Below are 16604 nucleotides of genomic sequence, written 5' to 3' on the forward strand. Positions count from 1 at the left end.
TAAACAACTGAAAAGAGGTACGGACAAATTTTAAATTTAAGTTGTGAAAATCTTACTTACCTCACGGAAAAGTCTGGTAGTCCTGGATTAATGTTACCTTCTCTTAAAGTCACAGGACATGTACGTCCCCATCTGCTTCTCTGCCATCTATACCTTGGTGCGATAAGTTTATAAGATGCAAGAGTACGGAACAGCTCATCCTGCTAATCACAAATACCGCACTAAAAATGTGGGCATCGTTTTGCTAAAATTAACAGTATGAAGTATTTAATTTTTTAGTTGGTAGTGCTTTGCTATTTAAGAAAGAATTTATTAAGAAAATGTTGGCTTTTTTCTTAATTGCAAACATTCTGTACTTGTCCAAAATGTAATAAGACAAATAGTTGTCATTTCTATTATGACCCTGGTTTAAATTTTATCAAGCATTTTGTGCTATAAAGTAGAAAGACTATAATGTAGATAGAATGTTTTTTATGATCTTCTTGTATTACCTGATTTGAAAAAATTCTTACTGAAAAGGTTTGAAAATGCACCAGATTCTTAGTTTAACTAAGTTTTTAAATAGTAACATGTTATATACAGCTTGCTTTTTTTTTTTTTTGCATTTATTTAGCTCTTTTGTTTTTAAAATAAAAAGTCCCCCTCAGTATTCCTCTGTTGGTGCCCTCCAGAGAAGTTAGGTCCACTTCTCCACAGACTGCAGATTGCTGAGGGTTCACTGTCCTCATGCTACCTTAGCAGGGGACGAAAGAGCCGGGGAGAGAGAGCATGGTGAGCAACTGCCGGGGGGAAAAGGATCCAGGTACGCTCTCTCCAACCTTCAGATGTAGATCTCACACGTATCTGCTGGCTCCAGAGTTGACTGTGGAGGACAGGTGAGAATGGGGTCTCACCTGGACCTCTGTAGCATCAGAGAATAAAGAGGCATGCACACTGCGGAGGATGCTGCATGAATGTTGGAAACTGAAGGTTGAAAGAAGTAGCTAACTGTTAAGGAGACTGTCGTTGCTTAGAGGAGGTGCATGAGACCAATAACCTAATCAGTGGGCCACATTAGGCTACCACCCTTCTCGATGGAGTCTACAGACAACGAACCAGGGACTGAAACGTATCTAGTTAAGCCAGGAGGCGGTCACTCTTTCCTTATCATCTCTACCTCCTGTCCAAACTTGGGAAAAGTATTTGAAAAGCAGACGCTGAGCATTCTCTCCAGGAAAGGGTGTTTGAATGGCAGACCACGCTCCTCTCTCAACCATTGTCACATCCATAATACAATAGTGTCAGGAACACAGTAGTTATATGAAAAAAGGGTTCAATGATTTGAAGGAATAAATGAGTGTTTATAGAGCGGAGGGCTTTTATGATGTCTCTGCTTTCTTTGGTGTTGCAAGATTTTTAAAATGAACTTGAGTTTCTTTCTCATTACTCTTGTGGTTGTTTTGATTTTATTGTCTTTGTTTCAAGACTTTTGTGTTTATTTTATTTATTTATTTTTAAAAATATTTTAACATTAATTCATTTTTGAGAGACAGAGAGAGACAGAGTGTGAGTGGGGGAGGGGCAGAGAGAGAGGGAGACACAGAATCCGAAGCAGGCTCCAGGCTCTGAGCTGTCAGCACAGAACCCAATGCAGGGCTCAAACCCAGGAACTGTGAGATCATGCGACCTGAGCTGAAGTCGGACACTTAACCGACTGAACCACCCAGGACCCCCATCAAGAGTTTTGTTGTGTTTAGTGTTTACTAGAATTTGTGTTAATTATTACAGCTTCTTCCTAAAAATCAAACCCATTCTTGTGAAAGGTATCCTGAAATTCCTTTTATACCTTGAAAGAATACATTAAATTAAGGCCACAACATATAGTGAAAAGATAGACTTTCAAACAGTTAAAAATAACTTACATTGTCCATTATGTCATTAATTTCTTCTTCTGCACTCTGAAGTTTAGTTAAAACAGCTGCTCTTTTTAGGTTCAGATATTTAAGTCGGTCCATAACTGTCTAAATTTGTTAAAGAACAAATATTTAAATACATTGGCATTTGAACATCTCAAATACTCTGTAACAGTGATGAGCTTATGAGTAGAATACTTCCTTGCCTCCACCTTCTGGTGGTTTGCTGGCAATGTTTGGTGTTCCTCCAATCTCTGCCTTTGATGTCACATAGCTATCTTCTGCCTGTGTGTCGAGTCTCTTCTCTTACAAGGATACCAGCATATTGGGTTATGACCCACTCTAACTCAGTATGAACTCATCTGGACTTGATTACATCTGAAAAGATCCTGTTTCCAAATAAGGTTACATTCACAGGTATTGGAAGTTAGGACCTCAACATATCTTTTGGGGGTACACAATTCAATCCATAACAGTTTGCCCTCTGGTCCCCAAATATTCATGTCCTTAGAGATCTAGTTCTGTGGGAAGAGGGAATACAGGAAGAGGGAATACAGCCCTTCAGGAAGAGGGAATACAGCCATGTCAAGATGGAAACAGATCTTAGAGTTCGCTGCCATGATCCAAGAGATGCCTGGGACCACCAGAAGCTGGAAAAGGCAATGCTGGATCATCCCCTAGAGGCTTTTGAGGGAGCAAGGCCTGGCCAACACCTTGATTTTTTTTATTTCTAACCTCTACAACTATAAGAAAATAAAATTTTTGTCACTTTAAGCCACCTAATTTGCTACAGCAGAATTAGAAACTAACAGGGACATTATGCAGAAGAACATGAAACATAGACTCTGAGATGAGAGATGGTGGACTGACAAAGTCCTGATGGTCAATGGTAATCTGTGGTGGATTGTGTTATTTGTTCATAATTTACCCTTCTCTCCCTTCCCTTTTTAATTCCCTAGTTCACCGTAGGTAGAATACACTTCCCTATCCCACTGATATTGAGCTTCTCCGTGTAACTTGTTTTGGCCAATGGAATAGGCAGGAAGACCAGGGTGCCAATGACAATTGAAGCCTTAACAGGCTTAGGAAGTTTCAACCAAGGCCTATTGGAGCTTCTGCCCTCTACCTTGAGAAAAAGTGTCCTGGTGTGTAAAATCCAAATTCTGGATATGTTTTGAAGGAAAAGCCTGCTTGGGTGTGGGATGTGAAAAAAAAGAAAAGAGCAGATTGAAGAGTGGATTAGATGCTTACTGAGAGGGAAACCTGTGACAGGAGTGTATCTGGGGCAGGTGGTGGTGATGGTGGATCTGGGGATTTTTGTTAAATCTGAGATAACTACTAGACAGCCAATTGGATACACTGAGTAGCAGCTGATTATATAGGCATGGAATTCAGGGGAAAGGTCTGGGATAGTAACAGCACTTAGTAGGGCAGACAGAAGAGTGCAGAAGGAGCGAGCTCAGGGATTCTCCAGCTCTACAGATGAGAGAGTGTAGAATGTTCAGTGAGGTAGAATGGACTATACAGTGTGGAGTATATTCTTTATTTAAAAAAAAGCTTCATTGAGATACATTTCACATAAGTATAATTTATCCATTTAAAGTATAGCATGGCTAAAATTAAATGGTTTTTAGTATATTTAAATTTTTACACTCATCACCACAATTAATCCTAGAACATTTTAATCACCCCAAAAAGAAACCCTTTATCCATTAGTAATCACTTCACATTCATCCCGAGATCTCCCATTGTGGCAACCCTCACCCCAAGCAACTGCTGATCTATTTTCTATTTTGATCGATCAGCCTATTTTGGATATTTTATATAAAAGGAATCATATGGGACCTTTTGTAACTTTTATTTTACTGAGTAGGTGTTCAAGATTCATCCATGTGGTAGCATGTATCAAAACTCCATTCTGTTTTTTTGCCAAATAATATTCCAGTGTATAGGTACATCACATTTTATTTGTCCATTCATCAATATGTGGATATTTGGCTTGTTTCAACATTTTGGCTATTGTGATTAGTGCTGCTATGAACCTTCATGGCCAAGTTTTTGTTTGAACACCTGTTTTCAACCATTTTGGCTATAGATACCAAGGGGTTGATTGCTGAGTCATGTGGTAATTCCATGGTTAGCTTATTGAGGAACTACCAAACTATTTTCCAAAGTGGCCACACCATTTTACAATACCACCAGCAATATAGGAAGGTTCCAACTTTTCCACATCCTCACCAACACTTACTACCGTTGTTGTTTTTTTTTTTAAATGTTAGTCATTTTAGTGATGTGAAGTGGTATCTCATTATGGTTTTGGTTTGCATTTCCCTAATGGCTCCTGTTAAGCATCTTATCATGTGCTTATTGGCAGTTATTTGAGACACTTTTTGTCACACAGAGATTTAAAATTTTTTTTTTTAACATTTATTTATTTTTGAGACAGAGAGAGACACAGCATGAGCAGGGGAGGGTCAGAGAGAGAGGGAGACACAGAATCCGAAACAGGCTCCAGGCTCTGAGCTGCAGCCCAGAGCCCGACGCGGGGCTCGAACTCACAGACCGCGAGATCATGACGTGAGCCGAAGTCGGACGCCCAACCGACTGAGCCACCCAGGTGCCCCGTCACACAGAGATTTTAAATTCAAATGTACTTTTGATTTAAATATGGATAGATGAACAGATATAACATCAAATTTTTAAGTGTCAAAAGGAATTTTTCAAACAGACTAAAATGTAAATATATTTTTGATATTTATGAAGATAAGTACAATCCAGTCAGTAACTTTTTGATTTTCCAAACTGTGGGATATTCTCACTAAACACTGCACTTACCATGAAGAGCTCCTCTGGGGGCTTATTTCCATCAAGCTCAATGAGATACTGGGAATTGTGTTCAGCCATTACTTCCTGCAAAAAATAGAAAAGATCCCTTATAATCCAGATCCTTGGCAAAACTGAATACAAGATCAGAATCTTAGTATACTATGAATAAATCTTTAAAGCTAAATTGTTTGCTTTATGCATGATATAATGTGCATTATTTTAAGCGCTCTTTTGCAAAAGCCTAAACCAATCTTCTTACCATGAATTTTATTTTCTTTCTGGGTTTTTTTTTCCAGTTTTTCTTTCCACCAAAGTTTTAGAGTCCTTCTAAATAGAAAAAGTTTGGGGGCATCTATCTCTCTGCATATATACATAAAATAATTTCTGCCAAACTGATAATTGTAAATGACATTGGTTTGTTCTACTTTTTATTCCCCTGGCTATGGATGAGGTCAGTATTCAGATATCCATCTCTGAACACTGTCTAACCATAACATCTGGGCATTTTTCTATTAGATTGTTTCTTTTCTCTAACATTCATGGGAAGTCTTTAACCCATATCGATTACAAATATTTTACCTTTATTTAAAAAAAATTTTTTTTAAATGTTTATTTATTATTGAGAGACAGAGGGAGACACAGCACGAACATGGGAGGGGCAGAGAGAGAGGGAGGCACAGAATTCGAAGCAGGCTCCAGGCTCTGAGCTATTAGCACAAAGCCCGACGCAGGGCTTGAACTCACTGCGAGATCATGACCTGAGCCGAAGTAGGATGCTCAACCAACTGAGCCACCGAGGCGCCCCTCAAATATTTTACCTTTAAAGGTAAAAAAGATTTATCTCTTAACTTTGCTTATGGAATCTTCTATAAAATAAAATATTTTTATAATAAAATATATCTGTTTTCATTGCTTCTGGATCTCTTTCTTAAATTAGATTTTCTCTATCTCAAGATTATATTAATGTTCTCAATTTTCTTCCATTATTTTTTGTTTTTAATATTAAAATCTAAAATCTTCCAGATTTTATGTTTGTACATTGGCAATGATGAACTCTATTTGAGCCCTGCATTTCCAGGAAGTAGGGATGATTGAGAGGTAGGACCCATCTCTATCCTTTTTCAAGGACTCAGATAAGATCTGTCTTCATCCTTCTCCATCATTTCCTAAGACTCGAGGATATCCCCTTTGCTTACCTGCCTCCATCCATAAAACCCCAGATCTCCCTTTCTTTTCCTTGATGAGAAGGTTCTCATTAATGAATGCTCTCCTTATTGCAATAATCTGAACAAATCATCTCCTTAAATTGTGCAGGCATTTTGTTTTTCACAATATTATATGAGGTTGGGTTCTAAGCCCTTCTTTTTCTTTTAGACAGCACATTATGCCAATATTATTTATTTAAACATAAATAGCCATGTTCTGAACAAGGAAGTACATAATGCTTTTCTGGATTTCAGATTCTTTTCTTAAGCAGGATTATTAAGAGTGGACTTACTAAGCCAAAGTATAAGACTAAAGATACATGCACCACATCAGACCAGGAGTCAGGTTGGGATTCAAAGACAGGCAAGAATGAGGACTTGGCCTTGGTGAAGCAAGATATAAACCAGAAAATGATGCTCCCACTTGCTTTCCTCATGTCTTTTGGAGGAGCACTGAATTTTGGTGATCTTGGCCTCCAAAGTGAATTGACACCTGAGCCAGGTCAGAGGAGACTAGAATTGCAGGCTCCTACCTTTTATGGCTTTCCCCACCTTCCTCTACACACACCAGGACACCGGAATTACCATAAAAGGCAATTATTTTACTATTCAGCAAGTGTCATGTCGGCTTAAAGTCTAGTTTTGGCTTCCAGGATGGAAGACCTGGTCCTTATCCTTAAAAAGACTATCTCATGCTCATGAATGTAGTTTTCTAATTTTCTGAATCTGATTTTAATTATGCTTTATTTTACACCCAATGCCAGCCACTTAAGGAGTCTGCAGGATATTTCTGTTGAAGGAAGAAAGAACATGATAGATAGACATGCAAATTACTCTTAAGAAGCAAAATTTAAAGGCCAGGGATAGAAAAGGAGGTAGGGAGGAATAAGTCATACATAGGAAAACAATTAAATTTGGCTCCTCTTTTGGGGTGGACAATGAAAATGAAAACGATCCACTCATTTGCCTTCTTTAAACACATATAAACTTCATAAAAAAGCATGAAATAAATTCTTTTAGTTTCTCTATCAGATGGGAAGAGGCAATGTGAGTCCTATTTTTTTTATTTGTCTTTGTACCCTGTTGCTCAGCATGGTGTGTGGCCAAATACCCAAATTTGATAAATGTTTGTTGAATATCTCCAACACAAATTTGGCAGAGTCTATCCTGGACTTTAGACCATAATCAAATATGCTTTTCACAAATTGTAACTTTAGTAATCATATTTTTAAAATGCTAATTATTTTAATTAAAACTGTCTTATTCTAATATGTAATGGCCTTAATCATGTTTATATGTAATCAGCTTTGAATGAGATAACCATAGAAACCAATCTGGGGATAATTTTTTAGATTGCAATTTAAATAAATGAACAGTTCCTTTTAAAATGTACAGCTGTTTTGATAAATCCATAAATTATAGATTGAAAATGTCTTTACAAAATAGTCTCTTAACATGGGTTTTCCAACTTCTGACCATAAATAAATTCCTGTAGTGACTTTTGAAAAATGCGGTTCGTATATCACTTTTCAACAATACTGCTGCTTATTAAGAGTAAAATAATATTGTCTTGTGAAACAGCCTTTGGAATGCAAGCTTAATTATAATAGCATTCTATCAAACTAAGTGGTGGAGAATCAGATAGATAATACAGGGGGATGAAAAAATGTGAAAGCTATTTCATCAGTGATAGAACACAAATATCAATATTCCCATTTTCATCAATATATCTTGTTCTTACTTCTAAAGAATGAAGAATTAGTTCCTTGTAAAGTTTCACAACGTTCTCGATATTTTCCAAATAATCCTCAGGTCTCTGGACTACGTGTTGAAGAATTTCAGCCACCATCTGCATTTCTGCAATAAATGCCTAAATGAAAAAGATGAGATTTTTAACATCTTTATGTTAATGATTACTTAATCCACAAGCCGTGTCATCCCTCCCTCCTTACACTTACAAGCCATTTTGGGGTGAGAGAAGCAGGTAGAAGGGAGACTGAAGATTTTTATTTAAAAGACACTAAATACCATAAGGGGTCTTTATCAGATGGAATAAAACTTTAAATTAACTTGGATACTTATTTATTTATTTGCTCCTCAAGAAGTAGGGAAGAGTAAGGGAAGAATGTCTGATTTTTAGAGAGAGAATGAAGAAATCAGATTTACTGAGCTTCCAGTTCATTCATTCATTCATTCATTCATTCATCAATTCACTCATTGATGAGTGCCAGGCACTGTTCTAGGAGCTTGAGATAAGACAGTGAACAAAATCAGCTAAGAGCCTGGGGCTCACAGAGCGCACATTCCAGCTGGGGAAGACAGAGAACAAATAAGTAGACAAGTAAATACAAAATGTGTTGGGTGGTGATAAGGACTAGGGGAAAAAATGCAGGGTGGAGGAGACGGAGAGTGATGGGTAAAAGTGCTTTTTATATCAGGTGGTCATGAAAGGGTTCTCTGAAGAAGTGACATTTGAAGGCAGAGGGACTCATATACATAAAAGTTCTCAGCCCAAGGCCTCATTTGTGTTACAGATCATATTTATCCTATTATTTATAATTCATTATCTAATTTCTAATTCTAGTTTTTACAAATGCACATACATCTACATTTTATACTATTTGAATCATGTTATCTATCAAAGAAGCCACTTTATAATCTTTTTGTAATGTCTTACATACTGTTTTAATGGTCGAATAATAGATTAATATCCCTAAATACATGATTTGATCATTATTCTATAGTTGAACAAGAATATTTCAAATTTTTCATAAGTATAAATAACATTTCACCAAATAGTTTTGTAGATAAATCTTTATATTGTTAATATTCTTCCTTAGAAGAGTTCCTAAAAGTAGAATTACTGGACCAAAGATTACACATTTCAAAATGGCTTAATATACACTGACTTTTTCAAAAGATGTCCAGTTAGGACACAGCTTATTAGGCACCTACTGTATGCCAAGCACTGTTACAAGCACAGGGGACATAGTCCTTGCTGCATAGAGCTTACATTCAGCGGACACATAATAAGCAAGTAAACAAAGAACATAATTTCAGAAAGTGGTAAGTGCTGTGAGGAAGATAAAGCAGAGGAAAGGGGTAGGCCTGTGCTGTCCAGCACAATAGCTGCTAGCCATACGGACCTACTGAGCACGTGATATGTGACAAGTGTGAATTGGAATGCACCAAATTTCAAAAACTTAGCATGAAAAAGAGATGTCTCTCTCAGAATCTTTATGTTGATTACATGTTTACACGATATTTTGGATATATTAGATTAAATAAAATATATCATTGAGATTATTTTCACCTGTATCTTTTTGCTTTTTTAAAAAAAGTGTCTACTAGCACATTTAAAGTTACATATGGTGGGACTACATTTCTATCACAGTGCTGGGTTATATAGTCGCTTGCTGGATGGTCTCTGAGGATGCTATCCATGGAGTGGGACCTGGGCAAGGAGAAGGTGCAGGCACACAAAGGTCTGGAAGAGAGTGTGGTAGGCAGAGGGAAGAGGAAACAGTAAGTGCAAAGGCTGGAGGTGAGGTTGAGTCCAGAATAGGTGACAACTACTGGAAGGCCAATGGAATAGCTGGAATACAATGAACACGCAGGAAGAGACAGCCAGGGAGGGATAAGATCAGGGGGGCCAGGTCCATGGCCTTGTAAGCCATGGGTGTTTGAATTTTCCTCTACAGGTAATAGAAAGTCACTAAGGGTCATATTTTTATTTTTTTAATGTTTATTTATTTTTGAGAGAGAAAGTGAGTGTGAGTGGAAGAGGAGCAGAGAGAGAGAGGGAGACACAGAATCCAAAGCAGGCTCCAGGCTCTGAGCTGTCAGCACAGAGCCCGACGTGGGGCTCCAACTCACAAACTGCGAGATCATGACCTGAGCCGAAGTTGGATGCCCAACTGACTGAGCCACCCAGGCTCCCCAAGGGTCATATTTTTAAAACAAGGCTCTGGCTTTTGCAAAGAATGGAATGGATGCGGAGGGTCAAGGAAAGTGGAAGCCAAGAGAACATATACAAAGCTATTACAGCAGTTAAGGCACATTGTTTATATTTATGTATATATAAGGGTGAACGCTTTCATGCCGATATTGGTCATCAACCCAAGGGGGGCAGCATGTTTGCATTTTTGACTTCTGAACATGGCTGTGCTTCTAGGCAGACATCATAAGCAAACCAGGCCCCTGGGACTGAGTTCAGTCTGAGGACATTAATTTGATTATATCCCACAGCATTGGCCTACATTGTGTTTTTGAAATTTTGGATTAGTTGCCAACTACTTTTATTTTTAAATGCTGATTTTGGATTCTCTGGAGAAACCACACCACCTGGTAAGAATAGGTTGGCATTCCCACATGACAATAGTTGTCTGGGCTGGAGCTGAGAGGCAACCGTCCTCTGAAGAAGGGCATGAACCCTCTAGCTGTCCAGTGGAACTTCCTGCAATAATGGAAATGTTGTGTATCTGTGCTGTCCAATTTGGAAGACACAGCCATATTTGGTCATGAGCACTTGAAATATGGCTAGTGTTACTGAGAAACTAAATTTTAAATTTTATATCATTTTAATTAATTTGAAGTTAAATAGCCACATAGGACTAGTGGCTACTATATTGAATAGTGTAGTCCTAGCCTACCCCAGTCCTCACTCTTCCTGATTATGTTCCTGACCGACATCACAAACTGACATAACTGCGGCCCCTGTAACTAAGTGGGCTGTGACTCCTCTATCTAACTATCCTTGATTTAAGATGGTGTGCTTTATTCATACTAAAATGACCCACTTTTATTCCCATTTGCTACGGGGTTTTCTTTTTTAAAAACAAAATATAGAATAGATGTTGGCTATGGCCTAGTGCCTTATTTGCACAGGGAAGATTCTTTTAGCTTTTGAAATGGTTTTAAAAATTGAGATATGGGGAGCCTGGGTGGCTCAGTCGGTTGAGCGTCCAACTTCGGCTCAGGTCATGATCTTGCAGTTTGTAAGTTCAAGCCCCACATCGGGCCCTGTGCTGATGGCTCAGAGCCTGTTTAAGAGTCTGTGTCTCCCTCTCTCTCTCTCTCTACCCCTCCCCCACTTGTGCTGTTTTTCTCTCTCAAAAATAAATAAAGATTAAATTAAAAAAATAAAAATTGAGGTATAATTGACATAGAATATTAGATTCACTTCAGGTGTACAACATAATGATTCAATATTTGCATATATTGAGAAGTGACCACCGTAATAAGTCTGGTTAACATTCATCACCATACACAGTTACAACTTTTTTTCTTGTGATGAGAACATTTAAGATCTATGACTAAAGAATAATGTCAAAGATTCATTTAACCCATTAGTGAGGAAACCAACAGGATGACAAAGCTGAGGTATATATCATCACTGAAATAAGACTGCAAAGTTGCGGACGAATGTACACTTAGTATCTTACGAGTCAATAAAATTGTAACCTTTGAGGGTTATGTTTTTTACTGGACAAATGATTTGCAATGTATCCATCTATAAGTTAATATCTGACTTTGCCCTAGTAGAAATACTATTTATTTATAATACATTTATAATAAATTGTAAATTGTAGCAATTACAAAAATATATGAAGGTCTTTAAAAATTATAAATAAATTAATTTATAACAGAGATCACAGGTATATTTCAGTAGAGCAGGGATCGGCAAACTGGGGCCCACATGCCCCGGTGGACCAAATCCAGCCCATCACCTGTTAACAGATTTCTTCACATCAAATTTTCCCTCGTTAAGTCATGGTAGAAAATTCTTTTGATGCCCCATTGCATTATGCTGACTTTAGGATTATTATAATAACATGTATACGTGAATTGGGCTTTCGATTTTTGTTTCACGTGCTCTTTGCTAGACATTGGAATTGGGATTATGTTAATTTCATAAACTGGATTATGCCTGGGCTACTTGCTCCCCATATTACCCTTTGTTTTTTATTGCTCTGACTTCTCATTCTAGCTTGCATAGTGCTTGACACACAGTAGGTGACAAATCAGTCTCTGTTGCTAGGACATGAAGCTGATTAGCTGTCAGGATGTGGAAGGACTTCCATATTGACAAGAAGGTTGAACTTGATGGCCTCTAGATTATGATCTAATAGTTCTTAAAAACATGAAATATTTTTTCTATTTCCTCCAGACTTAATGAAAATTTAAAGGAAATACAATTTTCTCTATCCTTGTTATTGTTTAATTGTAGCAAATTTAAAAGTGTAGTATATGGTATTGGGATGTTACCTCTTCTTCTTCTTGCTCTTCTTCCTCTTCCCCTTCCTCTTCTCCTTTTCCTTCTTTTTGGGCTTCTTTCCTCTTTTTCCTGCGATTTTCAATGACTTCAGGATCCCACTGATCTCTTCTGTATATGTACCCTGTACTACTGTGCTGCCTTCGCCCAGAAATTCTTTGGCATAAATCGTAGTCGGGGCACTAAGGAACAACATTAGTAATTTTAACAAGCATCTTCAGTGATTCTGATGCTGACAGTGCATGCACCACACTTTAAGAAACAAAGGAAGCAGGAAACTTTAGAACCTTCCTTGTTCATTTTCTGATTTCTTTAGGCCATCTCCATGTGGAGATGGGATGGGTATTTATTGAGGCCAGACTTCTACAGGCTTCCTAATTTTTCACAAGAAAGGTTTCAATCCACTCAGATCATCTTTATAATGTGTATATGCCCTTCCTTACTCAGCAACCCAGAATAACCATACTGTGGGCCCTTGACAGAGACGACTGCCTTCAGCTGTCTCCTATTTTCACTTGCAGAAACTGACTACCATAAGGGTGAGTCTGAAGGACATGCCTCAGAGCAGTGGTCTTCAAACTTCAGTGGGCATCAGACTCATGTAGAGGGCTTTGCAACACAGATAGCTGAATGCCACTCCCTAGAGTTCTTGACTCATTTTGGGGTGGTTTCTGAGAATATGTTTTTCTAACAAACTTCTGAGGGCTGCTGGTGCAGTTGGCTCTGGGACCGTACTCTGCGAACCACTGCTATAGTAGATCACTGGCCCTTTGCCATCTTTTTTTTTTTTTTTTTTTTGTAATACAGACCCCTTGAGAATACGAGGAAAGCCATTGGCTTTTGCTTCAGAAAAGCAGACATACGCAATAAAATAATTTCATATTATTATAATTTATGTATTATTAATATAATTAAATGTTATTATTTCATAGATGCTTAAGGATTCATAGATCCCAGGCTAAGAATTTCTGCTCTAGAAATTCCAAGATTTATGCCCAAATAAGGACAAACCATCAGAGAAATGTGTGTTGTACTGAGCTCTGTCTCACATTAGGTCTCTGTTGACATTCTAGTCATAGAAAACTTCCTTGGATACCCACTATCACACTTAAAACATAAAAACGGTGAAGGGCTTCATTCTCTATGTTAACGATCTTTTATATTGAGACCCATGTAAGATATTTCTCTTATTTAAAATTTTAATTCTAATTCCTTTCATTTTGTTTCTTCCTGAGGAACGGCTTGTCTTTTCATGGACAATGTGAATTTTATATAAATGGTCACATTTCCTCTTTCTACTTTGGCTTATCAAACTCAGAAGTTATGCCCCAAATTTAGTAAACATTTGGAGGGTAATGGTCTGTATATCTGTACACTCTTGTTCTATACAATCTATGTTTTCCATGGCTTAGACTTTATATTTGGTTTTAGTTGTCTGAGATCTTTTCTTCTCTCCCTTATACCACACGTTCACATGTGTGACACTCTCAAGGTCCACGCAGGAATTCTGATCGGTCTCCAACCACGACCTGTGGCAGGCTGCAGATTATACCACACTCAGCACTGCAATACCTCTTCTCTCTCACAGCTAACCCTAACACACTCCCGGGTCCCAACATCTGAGCTGAGAATCATCCCATTTATCTTGAGCTGTCAAAACTTTTGGAGAACCAGGCAGTTATGAATATAAAAGCTTATAATCAATTTTCATATAAACAAACAGACTTGGCCTCACTGAAGTGTTATCATTCTCACATGAAGCAGTTACTATTTTTGTAAAGAAGAAATCGAGTCTCTTAAATGTGATTTGCCAAATTCTGTTGATAGAGAGATTGGGGATTGGACTCAGCCTGATTCTTAATCAAGGCTGAATGATGTTCTTTAACATTCATATGACCAAATCAGTTGCTCCTTCTTTCATTGTATTTAATTGTCAAACTTATCAGGTGTCTACTAGGTACACTATCTTGTGCTAGTTGATGTTTATATGAGTAAGACATAGTTCTTGCCTTCGAGTAAGGTAGAGTCCAGAAGAAAACAGACAATTACAATATAATAAGATATTATGATAGAAGAGAACAATGTGAATGGTCATCAGAGAAGTATTTAACTTTCCTGTACTAAGGTATAGGGGACATGGAGGAAGAGAGAGGGAGAGGAGGTGGAGGGAGAGAGAGAAGGAGAAAGTGAGAGTGAAAGAGAAAGAACGAGAGAGAAGGAGTTAGTTAATATGTGTGTTGGTGTGGAAGAGGTGGTCATCAGGGAAACAGATGATGCCTGAACTGACTTTCAAAAGATGACTATGATTAAGCCTATTGAAAAGGCAGGGAGGGATTTCCTTTGGATGGAGCTGCAGGTGTAAAAGCACAGAGGCATGAGAAGGAATAACTCAGTCCCTATGATTGACACATAAATTGTTATTTCCTTGGGGCGCCTGGGTGGTTGGGTCGAGTAAGCATCTAACTTCGGCTCAGGTCACGATCTCATGGTTCTGAGATCTAGCCTCACATTGGGCTCTACACTGACAGCTCAGGCCTGCTTAGTTCTCCTGTCCCCCTTTATCTATGCCCTTCCCTTGCCCGTTCTCTCTCTCTTTCCTCAAAAATAAACACAACATTTAAGACATTGGACACTTAAACAGTTATTTCCTTAACTACTTAGTATTTTTGAAGATACTCCTTGAATTCCATCACTGTTAAAAAGAATGGTTCGCTATGGTAGAAAAACAACTTACCTTAATATTGATTATTATATCAGGTTTCAAATTTAAATTTTTAATTAATTCTATTTGCTGCAAAGTAGTTATGGCATCCTGTGAAAGTGATGGTAGTTCAGTGACAATATAACCTGTTGAATAAAATATAATTTTTAAAGTTTTATAATGCCACCAATATATGAGAGCATGGATTTGTTATTACTTTATAAATCTCCTTTGCTTATTGATGAATATTAATGTAGATCTTAAAATCATCTGTCAAATATTTTTAATTAATAGTTAAGTTTATTGCCACATGAAGTATAACTATGAATAATATTTGTCTGATAATAAATAAAATCACTGAGCTGGGAGGAAACATCTTAAAAAATTCCAAATCAATTTCTTTTAAGCACATGAGGGGCCTAGGGAAGGAAATTCCATGCTAGTAATTCTTTGAACAGTTAGGAAAGCCCTGTGATGATGGTAAGGGTAATATATATGTACATAATATTTATATAAGTTATGGGGAGTAATAAAACACCAATGAACTTCCTCATACAGTTTAAAAACCAGAACATTATCAATATGATTTTTGCTTAGCACACTTACTGGCTTGCATTCCTACCCAGAAACCTAAATCTTCTCATGGAAATTCACCCTGTTTGCCATCATCACATTAATTTCCTTAATATATTTCTTTAATTATGTCACTCTCATACTTGAGAAAATTTTCTCTTGTTAACAAAGTCTCAATTTTCTCAGAATTAAAGGACTTAGGTCAATTTTTCTCCTGTTTTAATAGGACTTTTTTTTTCTTGAAAGAATGGAAAATTATGGTTATTCAGCTTTGGATATTTGGCAGACATCTTATAAAAAGTGAATGGAGTGAGCTGGTCATTTCAACTGACAGTATTTGTTGCCAATTCTAAAATTCAAGCAAAAACTCAAATTTTAGAAAACATGTATCTATTGCCATAAGCTTTACAACTTCCTGATTTTTAAAACTTTTCTTGATGATGGGGCGCCTGGGTGGCTCAGCTGGTTAAGCACCTGACTTTGGCCAGGTCATGATCTCATGGTTCATGGGTTCAGGCCCTGCATCAGGCTCTGTGCTGACAGCTCAGAGCCTGGAGCCTGCTTCAGATTCTGTGTCTCCCTCTCTCTCTGCCTCTCGCCTGCTCATGCTGTGTCTCTCTCTCTCAAAAAATGAATAAACATCAAAAAAATTTTTTCTTAAACTTTTCTTGATGAACTTGGTGGTGAAATTAACAAAAGTGATATTCTGGTATTGTATAATGAAAAGTGTTGACATTTGGAAGATCTGCGTAACTCAGTGAACTAATATTTTCCTAATAATTACTGCATAGTACACCTCCAAATCATGCATGCATTCCAAGTTCAAGGTAGACTGATGGATTTTATTTATTTATTTATTTTAAATGGTTATTTATTTTTGAGAGAGAGAAGGGGAGAGAGAGAACAAGCGGGGGACGGGCAGAGAGGGGAACAGAGGATCTGAAGCAGGCTCTGTGCTGACAGCAGAGAGCCCCATGCAGGGCTCAAACTCAGGAAGCCTGAGATCATGACCTAAGCCGAACTCAGATGCTTAACTGACTGAGCCACTCAGGTGCCCTTAGACCAACGGATTTTAATGTAACAGAGTTAGAAAAGGTCCTTGATATGGTTTCAGATTCTATAATGTAAATAAC

General features: G+C 37.6%; 1 protein-coding gene across 2 annotated transcripts in view; it reads right to left on the reverse strand.

Annotated features, from left to right (window-relative positions):
• AK9 (adenylate kinase 9) overlaps positions 1-16604 on the reverse strand; it is a 138550-nt gene that overhangs the window by 96991 nt on the left and 24955 nt on the right. The window contains exons 6-11 of one of the 2 annotated variants that reach the window (XM_058734937.1): positions 14932-15044; positions 12191-12379; positions 7665-7793; positions 4728-4802; positions 1902-2000; positions 61-200 (exon numbers count right to left, since the gene is read on the reverse strand). In XM_058734937.1, coding sequence (XP_058590920.1) covers positions 61-200; positions 1902-2000; positions 4728-4802; positions 7665-7793; positions 12191-12379; positions 14932-15044 — 745 coding nt within the window. Of the gene's footprint in view, positions 1-60; positions 204-1901; positions 2001-4727; positions 4803-7664; positions 7794-12190; positions 12380-14931; positions 15045-16604 lie in introns of both variants that reach the window. The other variant, XM_058734936.1, reaches the window with a different exon arrangement.

This window comes from Neofelis nebulosa, chromosome 6, assembly GCF_028018385.1.
Source record: "Neofelis nebulosa isolate mNeoNeb1 chromosome 6, mNeoNeb1.pri, whole genome shotgun sequence".
NCBI lineage: Eukaryota > Metazoa > Chordata > Mammalia > Carnivora > Felidae > Neofelis > Neofelis nebulosa.